The 22022-nt window shown below is 46.9% G+C and overlaps 1 protein-coding gene across 1 annotated transcript in view; it reads right to left on the bottom strand.

Annotated features, from left to right (window-relative positions):
• Positions 1 to 3552: 3552 nt before the first annotated feature.
• IPO13 (importin 13) overlaps positions 3553 to 22022 on the bottom strand; it is a 64535-nt gene continuing 46065 nt past the window's right edge. Inside the window, exons 6-9 of the mRNA XM_077451101.1 lie at positions 16853 to 16911; positions 10657 to 10746; positions 8642 to 8823; positions 3553 to 5049 (exon numbers count right to left, since the gene is read on the bottom strand). Coding sequence (XP_077307227.1) covers positions 4953 to 5049; positions 8642 to 8823; positions 10657 to 10746; positions 16853 to 16911 — 428 coding nt within the window. The 3' untranslated portion in view covers positions 3553 to 4952. The remainder of the gene's footprint in view (positions 5050 to 8641; positions 8824 to 10656; positions 10747 to 16852; positions 16912 to 22022) is intronic.

Raw genomic sequence — 22022 nt, 5'->3', positions numbered from 1 at the left:
CATACAGCAAAATCTACAAAGGAATGGTTCACAAATAAACGTATCCAGGTGTTAGAATGGCCAAGTCAAAGTCCAGACCTGAATCCAATCGAGAATCTGTGGAAAGAGCTGAAAACTGCTGTTCACAAACGCTCTCCATCCAACCTCACTGAGCTCCAGCTGTTTTGCAAGGAAGAATGGGCAAGAATTTCAGTCTCTCGATGTGCAAAACTGATAGAGACACCCCAAGCGACTTGCAGCTGTAATCACAGCAAAAGGTGGCTCTACAAAGTATTAACGCAAGGGGGCCAAATAATTTTGCACGCCCCACTTTTCATTTTTTTATTAGTTAAAAAAGTTTCAAAAATCCAATAGATTTCGTTCCACTTCACAATTGTGTCCCACTTGTTGGTGATTCTTCACAAAAAATTAAAAATTTTATATCTTTATGTTTGAAGCCTGAAATGTGGCAAAAGGTTGAAAAGTTCAAGGGGGCCGAATACTTTCACAAGGCACTGTAGATGGGCCATGGAAGCCTATAGGTGAGGTCACTCCTCTACCCTGCAGCTATGCTGGCTGGTAGAAGGGATCATGAATGCCAATGAGTGCATGCAGAGCAATAGAAGTACCACATGCATGCCAATGGGTCAGTGATCCCACGGCTGGAATAAGATATGCGGTCACAGTGAGATCTCTCCTTTCCAATGGCCAACCTGACACAACTGAAGGCAAAGGATTAACACGACAGCCAGGCAACTGGCATTTTCAAGAGGCTGCCGGCAATGTTAACCCCAAATTCCTCTTGTGACACGACCTTTAACAGTCACCTGGCTGCACAGAAACTCCTTCCCTCAATAAGTGTCCCGATAATAAATCAAACGTTGCCATGAATATAGACCATATACATATTTATTAGAAGCTCTCGTAGACGAGCCGGTCTGTAGATTTGATGCTAAAAGTCCTTCCAGTTCACACTCTCCATAAAATACATTCCAGGGTCTTCCGAGAACTGGAGATTGTCAGCATTGAATTCAGGTTTGGAGTGCGCGTCACTGCCGTTACCGACTGTCATGCGGGACTGACTGGGCAAAAACCAATTTACATTTACTGGCTGAAATAATGCGGTGCGGAAAAAGTACTTTAGCACCTTGCAGCGCCATTGATTTTGAATGTGCCCCATCCAATAATCTGGATCGTGAAGAAATGCCGGCACTTCAGTAGAATCCACCAGTAGATAGCCTTTATCAAACGGAACATCACACAAAATACAGGAGGAGCGAAGAGTTTCGCCCATTAGACCTTCATCAAGGCATCATGCCTAAGGCCTCATGGCCGAAACACGTTGGTCCTCTGTGTAGATTATCCATACTATTTAATAGAGGAAAAACGCATTTCAGCCATGACTACAGTCTAATGGCCAAATTGTGTTGATCCTCTATTAAACAGAATGCATAATCCACCCAGAGGCCAACGTTTTGGCCGTTAGGCCTTAATCATGTCACCATGACTAAGGCCTAATGGCCGAAACACGTTGGACCTCTGTGTGGATTATATATTCTATTTAAAGTGATTGTAAACGATCACCTTATGAAACGCATCAGCTGACCCAAGCGAGTAGGATTCGCACATGTTCACGCCAATACCAGCATTCGAGTACACAATCTGCAGGTTCCTCTTTTTCCCATGACTTGATAAAGGGGGACCTTGTAACCCCCATTTTTTTTTTTTTGCAACAATAAAAAAAATACATATTCTGGTTACAACTGGGCTGGTGCTTCCCACCTTATATTTCTAGACATTGCTGCCCTAGAAGCAGAGTATTGCAGCCATCTGAAGCTTCTCACACAGGTATTTTTTGTTCAGTGACAGGACCCCCCAAGCATGAAATATGTTCACACATTTTAAAAGCTATTGAAAAAATGACAATTTTAAGCTCTTGTGGCAATGTTATGCCCTGCCACTGTGTAATATGAGGTTATGACCCAGGATTCGCAACTAGGAAGGTTGAGGGGCTCCAGGTCCCAAACCAGGTTCTACCAACCAATGAGGAAACTGAAAAAAATCTGTTTCCTCTGACAAGTTTTCTGGAGCCCCTCAACCTTCTTGGAGGAGTATCCTGGGTCATAACCTCACACCGTGGCAGGGCAGAGCACTCCCACACTTTTTAGTGCACCCTGAAATGGTGTAACGAGGGGGTAGTGCTGCCCGTCACTCTGGATGGGTAGATGAAATGTCAGTTTGGTCTGCAGGAAACATACCGCCCATCAACAGTGAAGGGAGCTCCGGTGTGTCACCCTGCCAGGGAAGTAAGCTTTGGTGTCACACCCAACCTCATTTATGATGGAAGAGGTTGCATTCTCTAAGAAGCTGGAATCCTCTTCGCTGAGCTGTTCCTGTGTTGGCGCTCCGTTGCTGGAACTCTACCACTCTCCCATGAGCTTCTCTCTCCCAGAGGAGGAAGCCCATTTATCAATTTTACAAGCAATCACAGCTCTGCATTCGGCCAGATCTCCCTGTACCCTAAAAAAAAAAAAACATTTCCAGCCACCTAATACAAGGTAGAATCATTCTCGTCACATTAGTGGTAAAGACAGTTCCTTAGTATTAGTCCTCTGCTCCAAGGTCTCACCAGTAGCATCCAAGTAACACCAAGAAACAGAGCAGTCACACTCACTTTTTCCAGGGTCACCCCAAGGCTGCCCCAGACACTTATGAGGTCACCAATACAAGTGCTATATGGTTGGGAGGTGTAGGCAGTTAGAGGAACCCAAAACCTAAATTTAAAGAAGAAGCACAGGGCACCATCCTCGTGAGACATCCTCCATTGGATCCCTCCAAACTATGAAACAAAAGATGATCCAGCCTTTCTCAACCAAGGTTCCTCTAGAGGTTGTTAAGGGTTCCCCGAAAAATAAGCAATTTCTGTCTATCAGATAAGGAACCACTTCTACCAATGATCTTTTAGCTATATGTTACAGATCACCAATGTAGGGAGTATTCGTCCTTCTGGCCACCAAAGAGACATTCTTCCCATTGACCACCAATGTAAGGGACATTCTTCCCATTGACCACCAATGTAAGGAACATTCTTCTCACTGATCACCAATGTAAGGAACATTCTTCTCACTGATCACCAATGTAAGGAACATTCTTCTCACTGATCACCAATGTAAGGAACATTCTTCCCACTGATCACCAATGTAAGGAACATTCTTCCCACTGATCACCAATGTAAGGAACATTCTTCTCACTGATCACCAATGTAAGGGACATTCTTCCCACTGATCACCAATGTAAGGGACATTCTTCTCACTGATCACCAATGTAAGGAACATTCTTCTCACTGATCACCAATGTAAGGAACATTCTTCTCACTGATCACCAATATAAACTAAATTATTCCCTCTACCCACCAGTGTAATGGGCCTTTCTTTCAACAAGGCAGGCCATCTCCCACAGAGCATTAATATAAGAGGTCCTTTTTCATGGACATCCAATGTGAGAGATATTTCACTGACCACCAATGGACGGGTGCATTTCTCCATTGACCACAAATGCAAAGGAACACTACAATTTCCACTGTCTGCTTTTCTAGCCATTATTATTATTATTTGTTTCATTTATTACTGAACATTATTTTGTTGTACAGAGCAGTCCTGGGTATAAAATAAGTTTCCCGATTCCATTTATTCTTATATCTCGGCTTACTGTTCATGTCCTGTGAGCTATAATAATCATTATTCGTTATTTCGAGGGTTGCTCCTTACGATAAAGGTTGAGGAAGGCTGTGATGATGAGAGGCCAACTAGAACAAATAAAAAAAGGTACTTTGAATGGTTCTCTTTTCATTTTTTTCACTTGTGCTTTCTAGGAAGGAAAGTCATAAAAAAAAAAAAAAAAGGCCACAGCAAAGGCCGACTCTTTGGCCGCCCATCCAGGACGACAAGAAAAGCGGCCCCCATGGAGAGCTAGTAACAGGCAACAGGATGGGACGGTGAAAATGACGTCTGTAAAGTGGTAATAAATAAAAGGATAAATGGGAAAATCTTTGCCAGGACCAGCATCTCTCAATATCTCATTCCCTTTTTTGAAGCTACCACGGGGGGGGTCCAGAGCCCCCATGTGACCGCTGACATCTGTGGTTCTGGATGTGACCAGGCTGACCCTGGAAACTCAAGTATGTGCGACCTACAAGTTTGCATGCAGCTGTCACATGTTCAGTTTTATACCTGTAGAAAAGAAAAGGACTAAAAGATCAGACAGTTCCGAGGGGCGTGGGGGAGGGGGGCAGTGGGGAGCTAAAGTACAAGGCTGGTTTAATAGTGGTTAAGTCGGCATGCTTCAGCTTCAGCAGTTTTTTGTGTAATGAGAAACATATTGTCAATGGAAATCCCTGGGTTCAGACACAGAGAGGTAATGTAAAACCATTGCCCCTCACCCTCCCCACCTTCCCTTTTTCTTCTGTCTTGGGAGGAGAAGAGTTCTGACTCTCGGCAATCAGCATTAACAGTTCAGAAGCCGTTTATATAAAACCCGCAATATGCTCATTGGCAGCGAGAGTCGGAGTGGAAGCAGCAGACGTGAGGAGTCCTCGTATCAGTCCGATCAATGTACAAATCCTGCAAAAGGCCCCACACACACCCCCCCTCGCCCCACCCTTAGTACCCCCTCGTATACCTGGATGCCCAGTCTTTGGAGGATGCAGGGGTTGCCATGTCAATTCAGGAAGCAGAAAGCACCTGGCAAGCGAGGCCTTTCCAAATTGCTATGACCCCCCCCACCCCTTTACCCTTGCAGCTCCAGGTGCCCTCGGTAGGATGAAGAGTTAGTAAAGGGAGGGGTCGGGCAGTTTTCACAGACATAACAAAAAGAAAAAAAAACAGCTCTGCAAGGTTGGCGCAGGGCGACACAGCTCAAGTATTGCAGGTGGGCATGCCAGAAAATGCCCCGTTTGATATCCAGGAAGCTTGACTTCAGTAGTCGGCAGTGTATTCTGTCCCGTGTAATCCGCGGCAGAGGAGCGTGAATTCCTTCACCATGTCTCTCATCCTCCGCTTGTTCACCCGCTCCCTGTACAGAGGGTTAAATAGGAAGATAGATTAGGGCGGAGCAATCATATCACATCACATGAGCCGCAACAGTGTCACACGTGGTACTGTAACTTGTGGCGGCACCAAAAGGTGAACCATTATTGCAACTGAAGAATCACCAACACTTACACTTCCAGAGCGATGGCCGATACACTAAACATGAAGCTTTGCTGATCCCCCAGCAATTTTTCTGTCACCACAAAATAGTGCAGCACCGTCACTTTACTACCCAGAGTGCTGGCGGTTCTCTACAACCTCATATCACCCGTCCTATCCCTGCCGCCCTCTACGCCAGTGCTCGCCATCACCGGTCCTACTCCTGCCGCCTCTGTGCCAGAGCTCACCATCACCTGTCCTATTCCTGCCGCCTCTGTGCCAGTGCTCACCATCATCCGTCCTATTCCTGCCGCCTCTGTGCCAGTGCTCACCATCATCCGTCCTATTCCTGCCGCCTCTGTGCCAGTGCTCGCTATCACCCGTCCTACTCCTGCCGCCTCTGTGCCAGTGCTTCCCATCACCCGTCCTAGTCTGTCTGCCTCTACACCAGTGCTTCCCATCACCCAGCCTATTCCTGCCGCCTCTACCCCAGCGCTTCCCATCACCTGTTCTATTCCTGCCACCTCTATGCCAGTGCTCGCCATCACCCGTCCTATTCCTGGAGCCAGTGCTTCCCGTCACATGTCCTATTCTGTCTACCTCTACACCAGTGCCTCCCGTCACCCATCCTATTACTGCCGCCTCTGTGCCAGTGCTCACCATCACCCGTCCTATTCCTCCCGCCTCTGCGCCAGTGCTTCCCGTCACATGTCCTATTCTGTCTGCCTCTATGCCAGCACTTCCCGTCACCTTTTCTTTTCCTGCCGCCTCTATGCCTGTGCTCGCCATCACCCGTCCTATTCCTGACACCTCTACGCCAGTGCTTCCAATCACCCGTCCTATTCTGTCTGCCTCTACACCAGTGCTTCCGATCACCCGGCCTATTCCTGCCGCCTCTGTGCCAGTGCTCGCAATCGCCCGTCCTATTCCTGACGCCTCTGCGCCAGTGCTCGCCATCACCCGTCCTTTTCCTGCTGCCTCTATGACAGTGCTCGCCATCACCCGTCCTTTTCCTGCTGCCTCTATGACAGTGCTCGCCATCACCCGTCCTTTTCCTGCTGCCTCTGTGCCAGTGCTCGCCATCACCAGTCCTATTCCTGCCGCCACTACGCCAGTGCTTCCCGTCACCCGTCCTTTTCCTGCTGCCTCTATGCCAGTGCTCGCAATCACCCGTCCTATTCCTGACACCTCTACGCCAGTGCTTCCAATCACCCGTCCTATTCCTAGCAGCAGATACGCCCCCCGGGCCCCTAGCTGGGAGATTGACAGTGGCTCCTATAGGGAGTATTGCTGTCAATACAACAGTAGTGAGCAAAGCTGCCGAGATGTGTGATGTCGGGACAGGGCCATTCAGAAAATTAACTAAAACTAACGGCATGCTTAGTCATTGGTTTAAGAATTGCTATTTTGTATTTAAAGCAGAACTTCAGTCATTTTTTCATCTTTCCATCTATTAAATCTTCTGCCCTTCTTGTTGTTTTACCTTTGGATAGTAAAACATTTTTTTTTTCTGCCAGTAAATCCCTTATACAGCCCACTTCCTGTTTCTTGCCTGGTCCTTAGCCTAGGCTTAGGACATGCACAGCTCTCTCTCTCACTCTTCTGAGAGTTTGCCAGGAAAGGAGGGGGGGTGAATCATAAGAGGGTCAATGAGAGATGCTGGGCTGCAGAGCTGGAGGTGTGTGTCAGTGTAAATCCAGGAAGTGAACGGGCTTCAGCTGCCCATAGTTAAAATGGATGCGGCCCAGACTCAGTGGAGGGAGATTTCTGCAGCACATTTGGCAAGTACAGAATCACAGTATATATATATATATATATATATATATATATAAAATAATATGCAAAGTGGTTGGAGGGAAGCTTCAGAATGGCAAAGATGTTTTTATTACAAATGATGTGAGCGGACTGCATTGCCTCTAACATATTTTAAGTTTACTTAAAGCTTTAGCGGTCAGCAAACCCATATACACCCAGACATAAGGTAGGTCACACTGGCGATTACATCTCTTTGCTACGGAGAGAAGACCTCACTACTAGTTGGCAATCCTCTCTAGAATGTACACAGAAATCAATGTGCTGCTAATGAGGTGACAGCCAAACGAGAAGGTAAAAAACTTTCAGTAGTAAAGTAGCCAGAGCTTAAAATATGTATAATTTATTGAAACGATTTGGTCCAACCAACCCAGTGATACCGTAAAGAAATAGGCACCTCATCCCCTAATATATATAGAATTGCATGGCAGGGAGGAGGAAGGAGGGGAAAAAGACAAGGGGGATTTTTCAGCGGTGCAAAATATAACAAAACTGAAATAAAGTATAATAAAAATTCATATTAATTTATTAGTATACATTAAAAAGCACTATAGCATCAAATATAGTATACAAAAATACAGAAAGAAATGTGCGCATTATTACTGGACTAGAGGGATCCCAGAAGTAAGAGTTGACAGGCTGATAGCACTCGTTCCCAACATGTTTCGCAGTAAGCTTCTTCAGGGGAAATGTGCAACTAATAATAAATTTAATAGAAAATTAATATACAAAAAACACAAGCAAAATTGTTATGAAATGCATATCAGTATACAATATAATCAAGAAGCAACAAAATTACATATAACTACATATAACAACCCCAGTGTTTGCGATCTAACAAGATGGCGCTTACCGCCTATCGCCAAGAAGACCGCAAACCAGGAATCGGCATCAAATAATATGTTTATTGTATTATTTATTATGTACTAATTTTTTGCATATTTGATGTATCCTTCTAGTATCCTTTTTTATCTTTCGTTTCACTTACCCATCATTTACTTATTCTTTTAGCTCTGACTTACCCCCATCTGTGTCCTCCATAAAGCTTGGCGGCCTCTGATTTGGCCTGTTGGGTGCAAATATTTCCATCTTGTTGTCGATTCCTGGTTTGCGGTCTGCTTGGCGATAGGCGGTAAGCGCCATCTTGTTAGATCACAAACACTGGGGTTGTTATATGTAGTTATATGTAATTTTGTTGCTTCTTGATTATATTGTATACTGATATGCATTTCATAACAATTTTGCTTGTGGTTTTTGTATATTATTTTCTATTAAATTTATTGTTAGTTGCACATTTCCCCTGAAGAAGCTTACTGCGAAACATGTTGGGAACGAGTGCTATCAGCCTGTCAACTCTTACTTCTGGGATCCCTCTAGTCCAGTAATAATGCGCACATTGTTTTCTGTATTTTTGTATACTATATTTGATGCTATAGTGCTTTTTAATGTATACTAATAAATTAATATGAATTTTTATTATACTTTGTTTCAGTTTTGTTATATTTTGCACCGCTGAAAAATCCCCCTTGTCTTTTTCACCTCCTTTCCCCCTCACTGTCATGCAATTCTATGTATAATTTATTGCCAACCTTTCCTGAAGGTTTCCAATCAATCCCTAACCAACCACAGAAGAATGCTGGTGCGCAGGCACACGGAGCTCTCACCGTAGGATGTGTTGGCTGAAGTTATCTTTTTGCTCCTGAGTCAGTCGAGGTGACGGGAAACCCGCCTGCTGCAGCAGCTCTTTCAGCCAGACCACCAAGTAGGAGAAGCAGTTCTTATTGAGAGAGAAGATCATGTCTGCGAAAGAATCCATTAGATTTCGGGAGGCCTGTCCACCAATCCCCTGCAGGGAGAGAGAGAGAGCAAGACTCGATCACACGTAGAAGCTACAAGCTGGATCCCCCTACATTGTACTTCTGATGGAGGGCCGGGATAACGCTCGGCTGTTATCCCAAGCAGCAGGAATAAATGAGGGCAGGACGGGGGAGAAGGGGGGTGCAGGCAGGTTGGAGGGGAGGGGTAAATGAGAGCAGGGTAGTTGAGGGTGGGGTGGGAGATGGGGTTGAGGACCAGGGTGGTTGCGATGCAGCTTCTCATGCAGGTGGATTCTCTGGAGCTGGGACCAGCTGAGCACTGCTGATATATCTGGTCATCCCTTCCTCCTGGGCAATTGGGGCCTAGGGGGAACTCAGTGGGGGGCCGGGGGTGGAGCAGGAGGGGACTCCGAAATTCTGTGCACCAATCAGCTGATCCCCCTGCTGTGCAGCTATTTTTAAAGAAAAAATTCTCTGGGTCCCCTATGTTCAGTGGGTGTCGGGGGACAGAAAGCAGGCTACTTAACCACTTTCGGGTTTAGGCGGATTTGAACAAGCACTGATACTCGCGCACATGCTTAGTATTGGCACTGATACCGGTATCGGTGCCATCCTGGTATAGAGCCATTCTGCATGTGGAGGGAGCCATCATATACCTAGGAAGAAAATTATCTAAAGCAGGGAACTCTAAACAGGCCCACTACAGGGTTTTATGCGGCCCACTGTCCATGAAAATACCCCGGCTGGCAGTGGATGCACCAGTCTGTGTATTGCAGTACTGAGACAAAGATGAAGGGGGGTGGAGTCTGATGAGCACTCATGGATTGGGGGGGGGGATTTGATGGGCACTCATGGATGAAGGGGGGGTTTTGATAGGCACTCATGGATGAAGGGGGGGGGATTTTGATGGGCACTCATGGATAAAGGGGGGGGTGATTTTGGGCACTCATGGATGGGGGGATTCTGATGGGCACTCATGGATGAAAGGGGGGGGGGATTTTGATGGGCACTCATGCATGAAGGGGGGGATTCTGATGAGCACTCATGGATGAAGGGGGGATTCTGATGAGCACTCATGGATGGGGGGGGGATTCTGATGGGCACTCATGGGTGAAGGGGGGGGGATTCTGATGGGCACTCATGGGTGAAGGGGGGGGGGTATTCTGATGGGCACTCATGGATGAAAGGGGGAGTTTGATGGGCACTCATGGATGGGGGGGGGTTTGATGAGCACTCATGGATGAAGGGGGGGGGGGGATTCTGATGAGCACTCATGGATGAAGGGGGGGGTATTCTGATGAGCACTCATGGATGAAGGGGGGGGTATTCTGATGAGCACTCATGGATGAAAGGGGGGGGGGGATTCTGATGGGCACTCATGGATGAAAGAGGGGGGATTCTGATGGGCACTCATGGATGGGGGGATGGGGACATTCTGATGGGCACTCATGGATGAAGGGGGGGAGGGGGGTTTGATGGGCACTCATGGATGAAAGGGGGGGGGGGGGGATTCTGATGGGCACTCATGGATATAAGTGGCCGCTTTTTTTTTTTTTTATAAAACAGTCTTTTTGTTTGTAAAATATTTTGCTTTTGCTGTAATGCTCACCACCAGGAAAGCGAACTTTAGAAAGTACTTGTATAAAGTAGTGGATGGTCGGAACAGACTTTCAGAAGAATTTTTTAGCCAATCAACAGTAAGAGAAATTACATTTACTTTGGCATTTAACCTTTTAAAAAATAAAAAGACATAAAAAAGCGGCAGACTTGATGGAAGTGCGGTTTTTTCTGCCGCCACTCTTCCACGCTTATAATTTACAGGAGAAATAAACAAACCAACATTGGTATTCATATTTTCTCACCTCAAGTGTAGCCTGAAGAAGAAATTTGCCTTCATCGTGCACCACCTGTCCCACCGGGGCGAGCTCCCCGCACCTCGGCAAAAACTCCATCTGAGATAAAAAAACAGATCAGTCAGTCTACCAACATCTGCAATCACAGATCCACATAATCCCTGCTGGGAATGGAGCGCATCATTAACTTCAGTCCTGCAAAGAGTTCTCTGATTGGACAAGGTGGAGAGGCAGGAGTGGTGACATCACACTTTACACCTCATCCAATCAGAGAAACCTCTTGTGTTCACAATGCAGCAGAGCAGCCGCTCAACATGGGGCCCAGAAAGCTAGTGGGGGTCCCTGTAGTAGAGGAGTAGCAGCGGGGTCTACTTCAGTGATGACCACAGGTATGGTATATACATAGTTGGTCCAAGCTGGGGCAATGTAAACATTTCTATACCTGGAATTCTCTTTTAACCGATTGCCAACCAGCCGCCGTCATTATACTGCAGCAGGATCCCGCGAGCCGACGTAGCTGTACATTGGCTTCTTTAAGTGGCATAGCAGGCGCGCCCGCGCCCGCTGCACTGCGGGGGGTGCCAATGCTCGTGGCCAACAATCGCGATGACCGCCAGCCACGAACGATCCCAGGCACAAGAGGCAGAACAGGGACGTGCGAGTGTAAACACGCAAACCCCTGTCCTGTTCTGTGAGGAGAGGCAGATCGTGAGTTCCTAATAAGCAGTCAGACGTCACTTCCGGTGTCCGCATGCCTCTCTCCTACGCGTTACGTCACTGTCACGTGACTTCAACGGGGAAGTCATCCCCATTGAAGTCACGTGACAGTGATGTAACGCGTAGGAGAGAGGCACACGGACACCGGAAGTGACGTCTGACACGAGGGCGATGCTCGTTTATACACTGCGCTGTTTTTAACTAAAATGTGAGTAACCTTTTGGCTAAATAAATTCAGCAAACTGATTTTAAATACTACACCTAGTATGGCTCTCTCTCTTTCTATCTATACCGAGTGCTCGAACGAGGCCTAGGGACCCACCCCTCCCGGAAAGGAATAGAGTGACCTCTGTTGACATCCGGTATGGTCACACAGGAGGAGCACACTGGATTCATCTCTATACATTCCCTATATGCCGTTTACCTTACAGCAGTAAGGTAAGTACCCACTATACTCCACGGGTGTTACCGACACTGAAGAATCACTTTCTCACATTATCACCAGATGTGATTTATTTAAGAAATCTTCACCTGCTGTTCCCATAAGAACCTTCACTACAGTTGCACTTTTGACTTTGATCTATGTTCACATACTCATTTTTATTTATTATATTTTTTATTATATATTTTTTTTAGTGTGTCTCAGATAAAAGCTATTATTTTACAGATTAAGATTTTTATTCACTAAAAGTCACTTTTTTTTATTCATTTTGTGCTTTATTAACCACTTCAATACTGGGCACTTAAACACCTTCCTGCCCAGACCAATTTTGAGCTTTCAGCGCTGTCGCACTTTGAATGACAATTGCGCGGTCATGCTACACTGTACCCAAATGAAATTTTTATCATTTTTTTCCCACAAATAGAGCTTTCTTTTGGTGGTATTTGATCACCTCTGCGGTTTTTATTTTTTGCGCTACAAATAAAAAAATACCGAAAATTTTGAAAAAAAAAATGTTTTTTTTGTTTCAGTTTCAAAACTTTGTAAATAAGTAAGTTTTATCCTTCACTGATGGGGCTACACTGATGGGCACTGATAAGGCGGCACTGATGGGCACCAATGAAGTGGCACTGATCGGCAGCACTGATGGGCAACACGGACGGACACTGATAGGTGGCACAAATTGGCACGGATGGGCGGCACAGGTGGGCATGGATAGGCGGCACAGGTGGGCACTCATAGGCGGCACAGGTGGGCACTCATAGGCGGCACAGGTGGGCACTCATAGGCGGCACAGGTGGGCACTCATAGGCGGCATCGGTGTTATACTATAGTAATGCATGCCAATCAGTGATGCCCATTGTGGGCACTGATTGGCATCCATTATGGGCACTGATTGGCACCCATTGTGCTGACTGGCATCCCTGGTGGTCTAGGGAGGATTATGACCTTTATTACCTGTTCCCTGGTGGTCTGGTGGCGTCCCTGGTGGTCGTGTGGGCATCCTCGGGGGGGCTGTGCTGATAATCGATCAGCACAGACCCCCCCTGTCAGAGGAGCAGCCGATCGGCTCTCCTCTACTCGCGTCTGACAGACGCGAGTGAGGGAAAGCCGATCACCGGCTCTTCACATTTACACTGTGATCAGCCGTGATTGGACACGGCTGATCACATGGTAAAGAGTCTCCGTCGGAGACTCTTTACCGAGATCGTAGTTGCCGGGTGTCAGACTGACACCCCGCAACAACGATCGCCGCGATGCGCGCCCCCGGCTCATAATCCTGATCACGTCATATGACGTCCGGTCAGGATTATGAAACCACTTTGCCGCCGCCAATTGCCTATAGGGCGGGCGCGGCAAGTGGTTAACAGTTGCATGATATTTATATTAGCACGTTAGCACTTTATGCACTTTGTGTATATGAATTTGCACTTAGTATATGGCTTTTTATATATTTACTTTGATCTTCACATAGGAGATACAGAGATAGATATATCCTTGGTATCTTACATATAGCACCTTAATATTACGAGACTAATTATTGCTAGGAGCGCAACACCACTTTCTTTATACTGATTTCATTTTTGAGAATTGTTTACTCATACGGTGTCTGCAGCACCCTGTATTTATATTCAACATCCCATAGTAGCGCAGGGGTACTATTTATATATTGTCTACGGGAATGTTTGACCGTTCTTCCAGAAGAGCATTTGTGAGGTCAGGTACGTATGTTGGATGAGAAGGCCTGGCTCGCTGTCTTCGCGCCAATTCACCACTGGTGGGCAGTCATGTTAGAACAGGAAGGGGCCGTCCCCAAACTGTTCCCACAAAGTTGGGAGAATGAAATTGTCCAAAATGTCTTGGTATGCTGACACATTAAGAGTTTCCTTCACTGGAACTAGGGGGCCCAACCCCTGAAAAACAATCCCAAACCATAATCCTCCTCCACCATATGATTTGTACCAGTGCACAAAGCAAGGTCCATAAAGACATGGATGAGCGAGTTTGGGGTGGAGGAACTTGACTGGCCTGCAACCTGACAAATCAGGCCTTCCCATCCACATCAGTGCCTGACCTCACAAAGGCTCTTCTGGAAGAATGGTCAAACATTCCCATAGACACCCTCCTAAACCTTGTGGATGGCCTTCCCAGAAGAGTTGAAGCTGTTATAGCTGCAAAGGGCGGAGCCAACTCAATATTGAACCCTACGGACTAAGACTGGGATACCATTAAAGTTCATGTTAAGGCAGGTGTCCCATTACTTTTGACAATATATTGTATGTGCATATTATACATACCCTCCCATTCTGGAGCACTACAGACATTTGTCTGTTCTAATATCTGAATCTACATTTGAATCCATTATTTGGGTATCCATGGATATATCTAATAGTTGGGGGGATAGTATACCTTTATGTTTTTATAAGCTACATTTGACATTGCTCTTAGTTCCCGTTTCATCTATGGGACAGGAAGTGAAGGGGAATCTCCTCGATGGGACACAGATATAAAAATAAAACCCAAGAGGGGTTATAACTCCCCATTACTCTATCCAATTATTATTTTTATTTTTTTAAGTTTTGCCTTTAGTTCTACTTGGGACTTTAAATACACTGATCAGCCATAACATTGTGATCTCCCACCTAATGTTGAGTAGGTCGCCCTTTTGCCACAAAAACAGCCCTGCCCCATTGAGGCCTGGACTAGACAAATCATCACACTGCCTCCGCTGGCTTTTCTTCTTCCCATAGAGCAGTGGTGGCGAACCTTGGCACCCCAGATGTTTTTGAACTACATCTCCCATGATGCCCATGCACTCTGCAGTGTTGTTGAGCATCATGGGAAATGTAGTTCCAAAACATCTGGGGTGCCAAGGTTCGCCATCACTGCCATAGAGCATCCTGGTTCCATCTCTTCCCCAGGTAAGTGACGCACCCGCCCATCCACATCATGTACCAGAAAACGTCATTCATCAGACCAGGCCACCTTCTTCCATTGCTCCGTGTTCCAGTTCTGATGCTCACGTGCCCATTGTAGACACATTTGGCTGTGGACACGGGTCAGCATGGGCACCCTGACCGGTCTGTGGTGACCCAGCCCCATACACAACAAACTGTTATTCTCTGTGTGTTTTGGCACCCTTCTATCAGAACCAGAATTCACTTTAATCACCAATTTGAGCTCCAATAGCTCTTCTATTGGATCGGACTACACAGGCCAGCCTTCAATCGCCACCTCCATCAAGGAGCCTTTGCTCCCCCGTCGCCTCCATCAACGAGCCTTCCTCCCCACCCACGGCTTCATCAACGAGCCTTCCTCCCCCCCCACGCCTTCATCAACGAGCCTCCCCCCCCCCACGCCTTCATCAACAAGCCTTCACCCCCCCACGCCTTCATCAACAAGCCTTTCCCCCCCCCCACACCTTCATCAACGAGCCTCCCCCCCCCCCACACCTTCATCAATGAGCCTTCCTCCCCCCCACGCCTTCATCAACAAGCCTCTCTTCTCCCCCGCCGCCTTCATCAACAAGCCTCTCTTCTCCCCCCCCACCTTCATCAGCTAGCCTTCCCCCCCACCTTCAATGAGCCCACCCCCCCCCCACCTCCATCAACGCGCCTTCACCCCACCTCCATCAACAAATCTTCACTCCCCATCTCCAACAATGAGCGTTCCCTCTCCCCCCCCGCCTTCATCAACGAGCCTTCCTCCCCCCCACGCCTTCCTCCCCCCCATGCCTTCATCAACAAGCCTCTCTTCTCCCCCCCAGCTTCATCAACTAGCCTTCCCCCCACCTTCATCAACGAGACCACCCCCCCCCCACCTTCATCAACGCGCCTTCACCCCACCTCCATCAACGATTCTTCACTCCCCATCTCCATCAATGAGCGTTCTCTCTCCCCTCCCCCCACCTCCATCAACGAGCCATCCTCCCCCTTGCCTTCATCAACGAGCCTTCCTCCCCCCACCTTCATCAACGAGCCTTCCTCCCCCCGCCTTCATCAACGAGCCTTCCTCCCCCCGCCTTCATCAACGAGCCTTCCTCCCCCCGCCTTCATCAACGAGCCCCTCTTCTCCCCCCCGCCTTCAATGAGCCGCCTTCAACAAGCCTGCCTCCCCCCGCCTTCATCAATGAGCCTTCCTTCCCCCCACCCCCCGCCATCATCAATGAGCCTCTCTTCTCCCCCCCCCCCTCTGCCTTCATCAACTAGCCTTCCTCCCCCCCACCTTCATCAAACGAGCCTCCCGCCCCCCCCCCCAATCAATGCACCTTCACCCCACTTTCATCAACGAGCCTTCTTCTCCCCACCTCCATAAATGAGCCTTCTTCTCCCTACCTCCATCAATGAGCCTTCCCTCCCCACCTCCATCAATGAGCCTACCCCCACCTTCATCAATGAACCCCCCCCCCCTCCATTAATGAGCCTTGGCTATGATCCTCTCGCCGGTTTCCCTTCTTTGGACCACTTTTGGTCGGTCTTGACCACTGCAGACTGGGAACATCCCACAAGAGCTGTAGTTTTGGAGTTCCTCTGGCCCAGTCTTCTAGACATTACAATTTGGTCCTTTTCAAAGTCCCTCAAATCCTTACACTTGCCCCTTTTTACTCTTTTCAACACATTAACCTCAGGGATAACGTTCACTTACTGTCTAATATACCTCACCTACTTTCAGGTACCACTGTCATGAGATAATGAATGTTATTCACTTTACCTGTCAATGGTCAGAATGTTATGGCTGTTCGGTGTATATAAACGGGGATGGGTTGCTTGATCCACTTGGACGTTTTTTTTAAATCATAAAAAGCCATTGCAGTGTATGGCCAGCATAGCCACTCTATGGGACGGATTCATGAAATGTTTTCTACATATAAAAGTTTGATTTTTCCCACAACAACCACCAAATTCCAGAAGTAATTTCTTCGGTCAAGAGTGTAAAGTGAAATAAGGATTCTGTTGGTGGCTATGGTTATTTTTCCCCCAGCTTGCTCTCCATTTATCACCCAAATCGGTCATGTAGTGCATGGGACGATTGCAATGTTACACTCACAAAGAAAGCGCAGCTGGACTTCACCGTGGTCGGCTCCGGGAACTTTAAAGAGAGGATAGCTGTGGGAAATAACGTGGAAGATATGAATACATCGAAAGACAAAAACAAGAATGGGCAGAATGTATTCTTTACATGAAAAAGGATCAAGGAAGTCCAACCAAAACATTTAAAGATGACGTTTATTCTACTTCAATTTTTGCCTCCAATGGTTCCTTCTTTCCCCCCCTCATCAACATGTTAATGACCCTTTTTTCTATATAAACCCTTTCCATTTCATTTCTCCATGATTGAAATAACTGAAATCCAATGAATGAAAGGGGGGAGTAGCAGAATCAGTCAGAATGGGGAAGAAAGGGCCTGATGAAACTGGATATGGTCCAGCCAGGTTATGAGACGGGCTTTATCTGACTTGGTGCATCTTTCAGGAAAGGAGCCTGTCCAACTGTGCAAGACTGAACACCTAGAAAAAGTGTGTCTTTTAGCTTGATAAAGCACACAAGTCAAAGCTATAGTCGAAAGACCGTCAGTGCACTAAAATCAAAAATGCACAATTTTGTTCTCAACGGAAGATGGTTGACATTGGTGCCTTGAGGTGCGTCAGCAAGGTGTGTTAGGGTGCCAATGAAAATGAATGTCACCTCAATGCACCGTCATGTGTCATTGGGTCATGTGTTAATGCATGCTGGGGTAACATGTGGTGAGACATCACTTAAGAATTCAAGAGAAACTGAACTCAAAGCTGTACCCCAAAAAAGGCAGAGAGAGGGCGAAGGACATCACCAGTATTGCCTGTGGTCTCCCTGCAGCTGATTCCCATTACTGATGTACATGCCGGCAGCGATCTTCGGGTACAGACAGTGGCTAAGTGGTTAGTGCTTCCATCTAGCAGCACTAGGGTCATCGGTTCGAATCCCAACAATGGCACTACCTGCCTGGAGTTTGAATGTTCTCCCTGTGCCCATGTGGGTTTCCTTCAGGTCCCTTTTCGGTTTCCTACCACACTCCAAAGACATGCTGGTAGATTAATTGGCTCCTGTCTATAGTGCCCTTAGTATTGGCGTATATTAAATTGAGTTAGGGACCTTAGAGTGTAAGCTTCTTGAGGGCAGGGACTGATGGTAATGTACAATATACAGTATTGCACAAAAGTGAGTATTAGGACATACTGAAGCAGAGCATGATCCCCTCCCTTCAGAGACTGGGCCGCAAGGCAGTATTCCAAAATAACCCCCAAACACCTCCAAGACCACCACTGCCTTGCTAAAGAAGCTGAAGGTAAATGTGATGGACTGGCCAAGCATGTCTCCAGACCTAAACCCTATTGATCATCTGTGGGGCATCCTCAAACGGAAGGTGGAGGAGCGCAAGGTCTCCAACATCCACCAGCTCCGTGATGTTGTCATGGGGGAGGGGAAGAGGACTCCAGTGGCAACCTGTGAAGCTCTGGTGAACTCCATGCCCAAGAGGGTTATGGCAGTGCTGGAAAATAATGGCGGCCACACAAAATATTGACAGTTTGGGCCCAATTTGGAGATTTTCACTTTAGGGGTGTACTCACTTTTGTTGCCAGCGGTTTAGACATTAATGGCTGTGTGTTGAGTTATTTTGAGGGGACACAAAATTTACACTGTTATACAAGCTGTACACTCACTACTTTACATTGTAGACAAGTGTCATTTCTTCAGTGTTGTCACATTAAAAGATAGAATAAAACATTTGCAAAAATGTGAGGGGTGTACTCACTTTTTATTAGATACTGTATATGTAAAGCGCTGCGTAAATTGACAGCGCTATACAAGTACCTGTAATGAATAAAATATATCTGCTGACCTCACTGGCAGGATGCTTTACAGAACCATGGCAGTCCTTGAGGGGAATCAAGTCCCTGAAAGCCCTGCAGGGTTCGCCCACCATGAAGGGTGAAGATTGGGCCTACTGGCCCAGCAGAAGGATTAGCGAGTGCCTCTAATATGGTGAATAATGTGACAGACTTTCCCCAAATGAAGTGTTTCCTATGTGGAAGAGATGTGGGTAGTTGTTGTCGAGGAATGACACTGTAGCAATGACGAAACCCATTATGGGCATAGGGGCTCCCATAAACGGTCAGACTCGATCTAAACCTCTGCCTTTTTTTTGTATTTCCACTGTCTTAGGGGCAAAATTCTTCCCTTTGTGTCAAGGGAGGAGGTTTCTGCAGCCATTTCTGGTCTACGCGATCAGCTCTTTTCTCACTCGCTTGGAATGCAAGCACTGATCTTCCCCACCTCCCCTTTAGTGGGAGGATGAGGCATTAGGAGGAACATCCTCAAGATGAGGAAGAGGATGAAGCTGTCAAGGAACAGGAATCCACTGTAGAGGAGTCTTATGGTCCGGGGGTGTCTTAAACACAGAAGACCACAGTGGGCTTCCTTTGCAGATGTGGTACATGCCAACTTGAAGTTTCCACTTCCAAAACCCAACTTCTTCAAAGATCACTGCATTTGGGTTCTGATCACTGCCAAAACATCCTAAATCGTTTCCAGTGCACCTTCAGGAAGTGATGTATGTTGATTGGCCTCCATAGCGATTCACTTATCACTACCCCATGGAACAGGAAAATCTACAAAAAATGAGGTTCTCTGGCTGTTGACCTGGCCTACTTGAACAAGATGCTGACAGACCCAGTGGATGAGGCACCAGATTTTAAGATGCCACAGATAAGAGGCCCTCTTTAAGGCGTTCTCTCTGGTGGGAATGAATCTGCAGCCTGCAGTGGGAGTTTGGCAAGCCCCTCAAATTTGGGTGAAGTGTATACTCTATTCCAGAAAATCAGCCCCAGGGGAGAACCATTCCTTCCTCGGTGGATGCCTTGGAAGATTTCATATGGTGGCTTTCTGGGGTAGGCACCTTGTCTAGCCATATGAGAAGGAGCCTATGGCTCAAGTGTTTTCCGTGAGACTTCCCTGCAAGAAACAAAGCAAGAGGCTGCCCTTTGAGGGTGAATGCATATTTAGACCACCCTTGGATGCCATCATCCAGAAGGTTACAGTGGGTAAAAGTAAACTTAACACTAAAGAAAGTGAGGGTGACTGGTCAAAACCCTTAGACGCCTTTTGGGAATCCAAGAATAATTCACCTTTTGAAAAAAAAAAAAAAGTGCATTTATTATTATTATTTTTACTCTGCAGCCTGTAATGAACATGACTTTCAAGTTCTTCAGCTCCAGAGGCAAGTCCTCCACACAGTCATGGGATGTTATCACCTGTGCAGGCAGGGGGACATCAAGTGGTCTCCAGGGCTTAGGTGGTCACAGAAGGCTCCAGGGGGTTAGAAACTGGGGACGCAAAAAAAAAAAAAGAAAAGTGGTTTTCTTTGCAGCTCTGGAAAGGCTGATGTCCCAGGGATTACATGCACCCATACTGGAGGGGGGAGAGGTCTTATGGTTTCTAGTTAAACCAGTCTATGGGTCCCAAGCCAAACATAGATGTCCATCCCATTCTGGACCTTAAGGCAACTCAACGAGCTGCTGAAGGTACAAAAAGTCACGAAGGAACCCACCCTATTGGTGATTGCATCACTTCATCAGGGGAACTTCCTGGCACCAGTGAATATCAAGGATGTCTACATAAACATCCTAATATTGCAGCCTCACCAACAGTTTCTGCAATTTGAACTGGAGGATCGCCACTACCAGTTGTGGTGCTATATTTTAGCCTGTCCACAGCCCCCAGAGTGTTTACTAAAGGTGTTAGCTCAAGTTTTGGGGTTGCTGGGGACATGGGGTATTCTCATTGTGGGGTACTTAGGTGACCTCAGGAAGCAATTGGCTATGAAGCTGACGTGCAGCAGACCATACAGGTCCAAGTTGGGTATTGAAACTTTAGAAGTTGGCCTTTGTTCCAATGCATCGGTTAGAGTACTTAGGCTCAGTCCTCAATGTGGCACAAGCAAAGGTGCTGCTTACACAGGGTAAATGTCAGATTCCTAAGGTTGAAGTCCCTCAATTTGAACCTGCATAAAGGTACTGGGGAAGATGGTAGCCATCTTTCATGCTGGGGAAGATAATAGCTGCCTTCTGTGTTATCCTCTGTGCCCAGTTTCACTCCAGAGCTTCCTCAGCTTACGTCCTTGGATCCTCCAATTCATCTGACTCCCAAGACCAGGTCAGCTCTAGAATGGTGGATATTCTTACAAATGCTGAATGCCGGGAAATCCTTCCTTTTGATTAGTTGGAAGGCCTTGTCAGATTGTTGGGCTAGAAAGGTGTTCAGGAGAACCTCGCAGTTCAGCGTCCATCAGAGGAGCGGAAGTTCTTAATCAACATCCAAGAAAATCAGTTGATTCGGCTGGCTCTCCTACTCTGGTCTATCTACCATTGGGATTTTACTGTCAGGATGCACTGGCATACATCAACCATCAAAAAAGGGACAAGAAGGTGCACTGCTCAGGCAGAAGTGCACCTGATCTGGTCTTGGGCAGAACTTCACATTCCATCCCCCTCAACCATGCACCATTGCAAGAGTGGAAAACTGGCAGATGGACTCTCTTAGACACCAGCAGCTGTAGCCGAGAGAATGCACTCTTCACCAAGAGGTGTCCACAGAGATTTGTCTGTGGTGGACGCCAGATTTAAACAACAAACCAAACAGGTTTGTCTCCAGAAACCAGGAATGCTCAGGTGTTTGTGATAGATGATTTCTTGGGATCAGTTTTCCCTGATCTATGCCTTACCTCCACTGCAGATTTAGCAGCCTCTTGGGCAGGATAACAGTGGGCAATTCTGACAGCATCTGCTTGGCCAAAAAGAATATGGTTTGCAGACACTGTAAACCTCTTGGCAAATGAACCATGAGGCGAAGGTGTGGTTCTAACTCTAAAATGCCTAGCCTCCTCAGTACAAGAAAGTCAACTTCCAGGAAGGTGTACCACCATACATGGAAAGACTTCTTTCCTGGTGAGAGACTCATAAGTTTCATCTCTGACGCTATGTGGTGGGGTGCATTTTGGCTTTAGTCCAGTCTGATGGAGGTCTCTAGCTTGTGGTTCCATTAAAGTGGTTGTAAACCCTTACAACCAACTTTGACCTAGATTAAGGCTTACTTGTAGGTCCAAGAAATATCTCCTAAACCTAAACGGTTTAGGAGATAATTACCCAAAGACAGCCACCGCTGTCTACGGCGCATGCGCCGTA

The sequence above is a fragment of the Lithobates pipiens genome, unplaced genomic scaffold, assembly GCF_037356315.1.
Source record: "Lithobates pipiens isolate NorthernLeopardFrog02 unplaced genomic scaffold, aLitPip1_a1.2 Scaffold_23, whole genome shotgun sequence".
In the NCBI taxonomy this organism is placed as follows: domain Eukaryota; kingdom Metazoa; phylum Chordata; class Amphibia; order Anura; family Ranidae; genus Lithobates; species Lithobates pipiens.
This window is presented reverse-complemented; position numbering and strand designations above follow the sequence as displayed.